The sequence below is a fragment of the Galleria mellonella genome, unplaced genomic scaffold (genome assembly GCF_026898425.1).
Source record: "Galleria mellonella isolate WM207_F2 unplaced genomic scaffold, CSIRO_AGI_GalMel_v1 utg223, whole genome shotgun sequence".
Taxonomy (NCBI): domain Eukaryota; kingdom Metazoa; phylum Arthropoda; class Insecta; order Lepidoptera; family Pyralidae; genus Galleria; species Galleria mellonella.
In genome coordinates this window covers 1,610,028-1,613,042 of record NW_026442042.1, presented here as the reverse complement: position 1 = coordinate 1,613,042, position 3,015 = coordinate 1,610,028, and the positions used below count along the sequence as shown (strand labels likewise).

General features: G+C 34.8%; 1 protein-coding gene across 1 annotated transcript; it reads right to left on the bottom strand.

The window, feature by feature from the left end:
- Positions 1-530: 530 nt before the first annotated feature.
- Positions 531-1,266, bottom strand: LOC113517249 (magnetosome-associated protein MamJ-like). Its single transcript, XM_026901874.3, has one exon. The coding sequence runs from the start codon at positions 1,221-1,223 to the stop codon at positions 723-725; it is 501 nt and encodes a 166-aa protein (XP_026757675.1). The 5' UTR covers positions 1,224-1,266; the 3' UTR covers positions 531-722.
- Between the last annotated feature and the right edge of the window lie 1,749 nt (positions 1,267-3,015).

Below are 3,015 nucleotides of genomic sequence, written 5' to 3'. Positions count from 1 at the left end.
TAAATAAATAATTACATACATTTTTTTTAAATACATATGTTTTACCCATCACACATCTGTGCAATTGTTATGTTAGTTAGTTATAGTTAGATATGTACTGAATATATGTATTTTTGGTCGGTGTACCAAGCAATAGCTACTTATAACTACTTTATTATTATGACTACTACTACTTTATTATTTTTTTCAATTTAGATTTACGCGCTTACAATTGTTTGTAAAATTAAAAAAAAAAATCTACAATATTAAGCTAGATAGTAGTTTTCATATCGCTTTACTTTTATTCAAATATGATAGATATTTGTAGTAGATAGTTAGATTACTAGATAGTTTCGTAAAAAAATAATTTTAAAGTTTGAGGTTGCAACCCATAGTTTCCAAAAACGGACACAGTTAAGGATATGATAATTGGTCAAAAATCATTTCCAATAACTAGAAATATATTAAAGGCACCGGTGTCAACAAAGACGACAGTACAGATTTCATAAGGAAACATGGCGACACCCTTTAGATTAATTAAAACTTCAAAATTGTTGAATATATATATTTATTGCTATTTACTTGTAAAATGTAACAGAAAATTATAAATTATGTAAACATATTGTATTCAAGACAGGTCATATTATGGCATCCAGTAAGACTTAGGAATGTCAAGTATCACATATTAATGCTAGTATCTTTTTACTCCAGAGTCTGTTCTCGGCACTCAAAAGCTATATCGCTTAGTTGAGGTTGTCGGGAAGGATAACAGGTTCTGGGACGATCTCAGGAACTACAGGCTCGGGGAGCACGATGGGTTCGGGGACGACCTCAGGAAGAACAGGCTGAGGCAACACGATAGGCTCAGGGAGGAGCTCAGGGAGGACGGGCTCTGGAAGTACAATAGGTTCAGGGACGAGCTCAGGAAGAACGGGCTCAGGAAGTATTATGGGGTCCGGCTGGGGTACAACCTCAGGTAAGACAGGCATAGGCGAAATGATAACATCAGGTTCGGGTACAACCTCCGGTAAGACAGGCATAGGCGAAATGATAACATCAGGTTCAGGCACGATCTCGGGCAAAACGGGCGTAGGCAAAACAATGGTTTCGGGTGGTGTATTGTCCTCGATGAGAACAGGGTTGCCGCTAGGGGGAGCCTCAACGTTCACGATGATCTGCACCAATGGCAGAGGATTGGCAGCAGCCACGGCCAAGAGGGCGAAAAGTGCGACGAAGGTCTTCATGGTTGCAAAGCTGAAATAAAAATATTCATTAGAACTATTATATATTTACTCTATAAGCACTTGATGCCCTCTAATTTGTTATATTCAGATTCATCATCATCGTTCTATTGATATGCTGTTCGCTGCTAAGCATTGACCTCCCCTATAATCTACCGTAAAGAACAGCCCTGATCCACCCGCATCCATTAACTCCCCACGCTTATTTGAGGTCGTCGGCCCTTTTGTAGGGTGATCCATGCATTTCCCTATAGGGTTCACCTCTTAAGAATCTATGGATCACTTCGAAACTACGAATCCTATCACGAAGCGAAACTCTAAGTACAGCTCGCTGGAGTAACTTAAAGGTTCCTCCAAGTTTAAATACTTACAGATTAATAATAAAAAAAAACTACTTTTTAATATAATTGCTCACCTTAGGTTCTTAGTTCGGTACAAACTATAATAACGAATAAGTTCTGCGGCGTTTTTATATTATTTTTCATGATATGAAATTTATTACATATCAAAGCTACGCTTGTTATCTGATTACTATCTAATGCGTTAATAACTTTTAATACAGAATCTTAATACCAGCCATAAATTATAAATTAACTATTTCTGATATTTATATCAATAATAATATAACGTATACGTCTTTATTATACTATCAAGAGCAGTGACGTCATAGTAAGTAAGGAATAAAATTCATTCTGAAGTAATATTTTTCAAATATTTTTGAAATGCTTAATTCAAGATTTATTCTATAAAAAAAAACAATATGTAAATTTATATTGCATTAGTAGAATTTTTTAAATTGTTTAAATTTCAATTTAGAAAAACATAACCAGCTACCAGCCTCTATAAGTGAAAATACTATACAATAATTAATTCTATAACTGAAATACAGCCATATAAACAGCAGCTTTACAGCAGAAACAGAAATACAACAATAACGGTACCCATGCAGACCAGTTACAAGTTACAGTACGAGTACATAATCAAGTGCATAAGCATTTGCAAAGTTGTTACAACTGCAATATTAGTTGGAAAGCCTGTGACGGCGCCGCGCAGGGCGGCAGCGTACGTGCAAGCCGCCTCCGTGGAAACTGTGCCATGACTACTCTCAGTAAAAGTACTTTCTTCCAGCCGCTTTCGGAAACTTGTCTAGAACAAATTTCCTCACTACAGTAACCTTGTACGATGTGACATAAGGTATTCGCCTGCATGTGCACTATAATTAGAACTCACAGGCGTTTTATAACCGTTCCAAGAAATAGCAATCGATACTGATTCACGTCACACCTCTCATAAACACCGTGGGAAATAAATAGACTCGCTATGGATGCATTCGGATCAACTTACAAAGAATAGAAATTTACATTAAACACAAGTAAATATCTCATCACTTCCGTAAAATTAATTTATATTTACCTAATATCTTCATAGATAGATATTGCAATAAACTGTTTAGCAAACTGAAATTACTGGGGATCAATTATACACGTCAGTATCGATACCGAAACAGCAAAATATAGAATCAGGTCAAACAATCTTTTTATGCATTTAGGAAGTAGACATAATTAAGAAAATAGAATAAAATCAAAACTTTAATGTGTATTTTCTTAATAGAAACATTAATTTTTTATAAAATTTCTGGGTAAATTATATTTGCCTGTATACTTTTTAATTTTCAACCGACAAAAAAATAAGAAGGTTCTCACTTTTGGTTATATCTTTGTTACCTTATGACTCCGTCAATTCTAAACTGATTTGGAAAATATTTTTTTTATCTGAGACAAATTAGTCTCATAGA

What these genes read in the sequence shown, in the direction of transcription:
- LOC113517249 (XM_026901874.3), bottom strand. Translation starts at nt 1,223, where the DNA reads ATGAAGACCTTCGTCGCACTTTTCGCCCTCTTGGCCGTGGCTGCTGCC.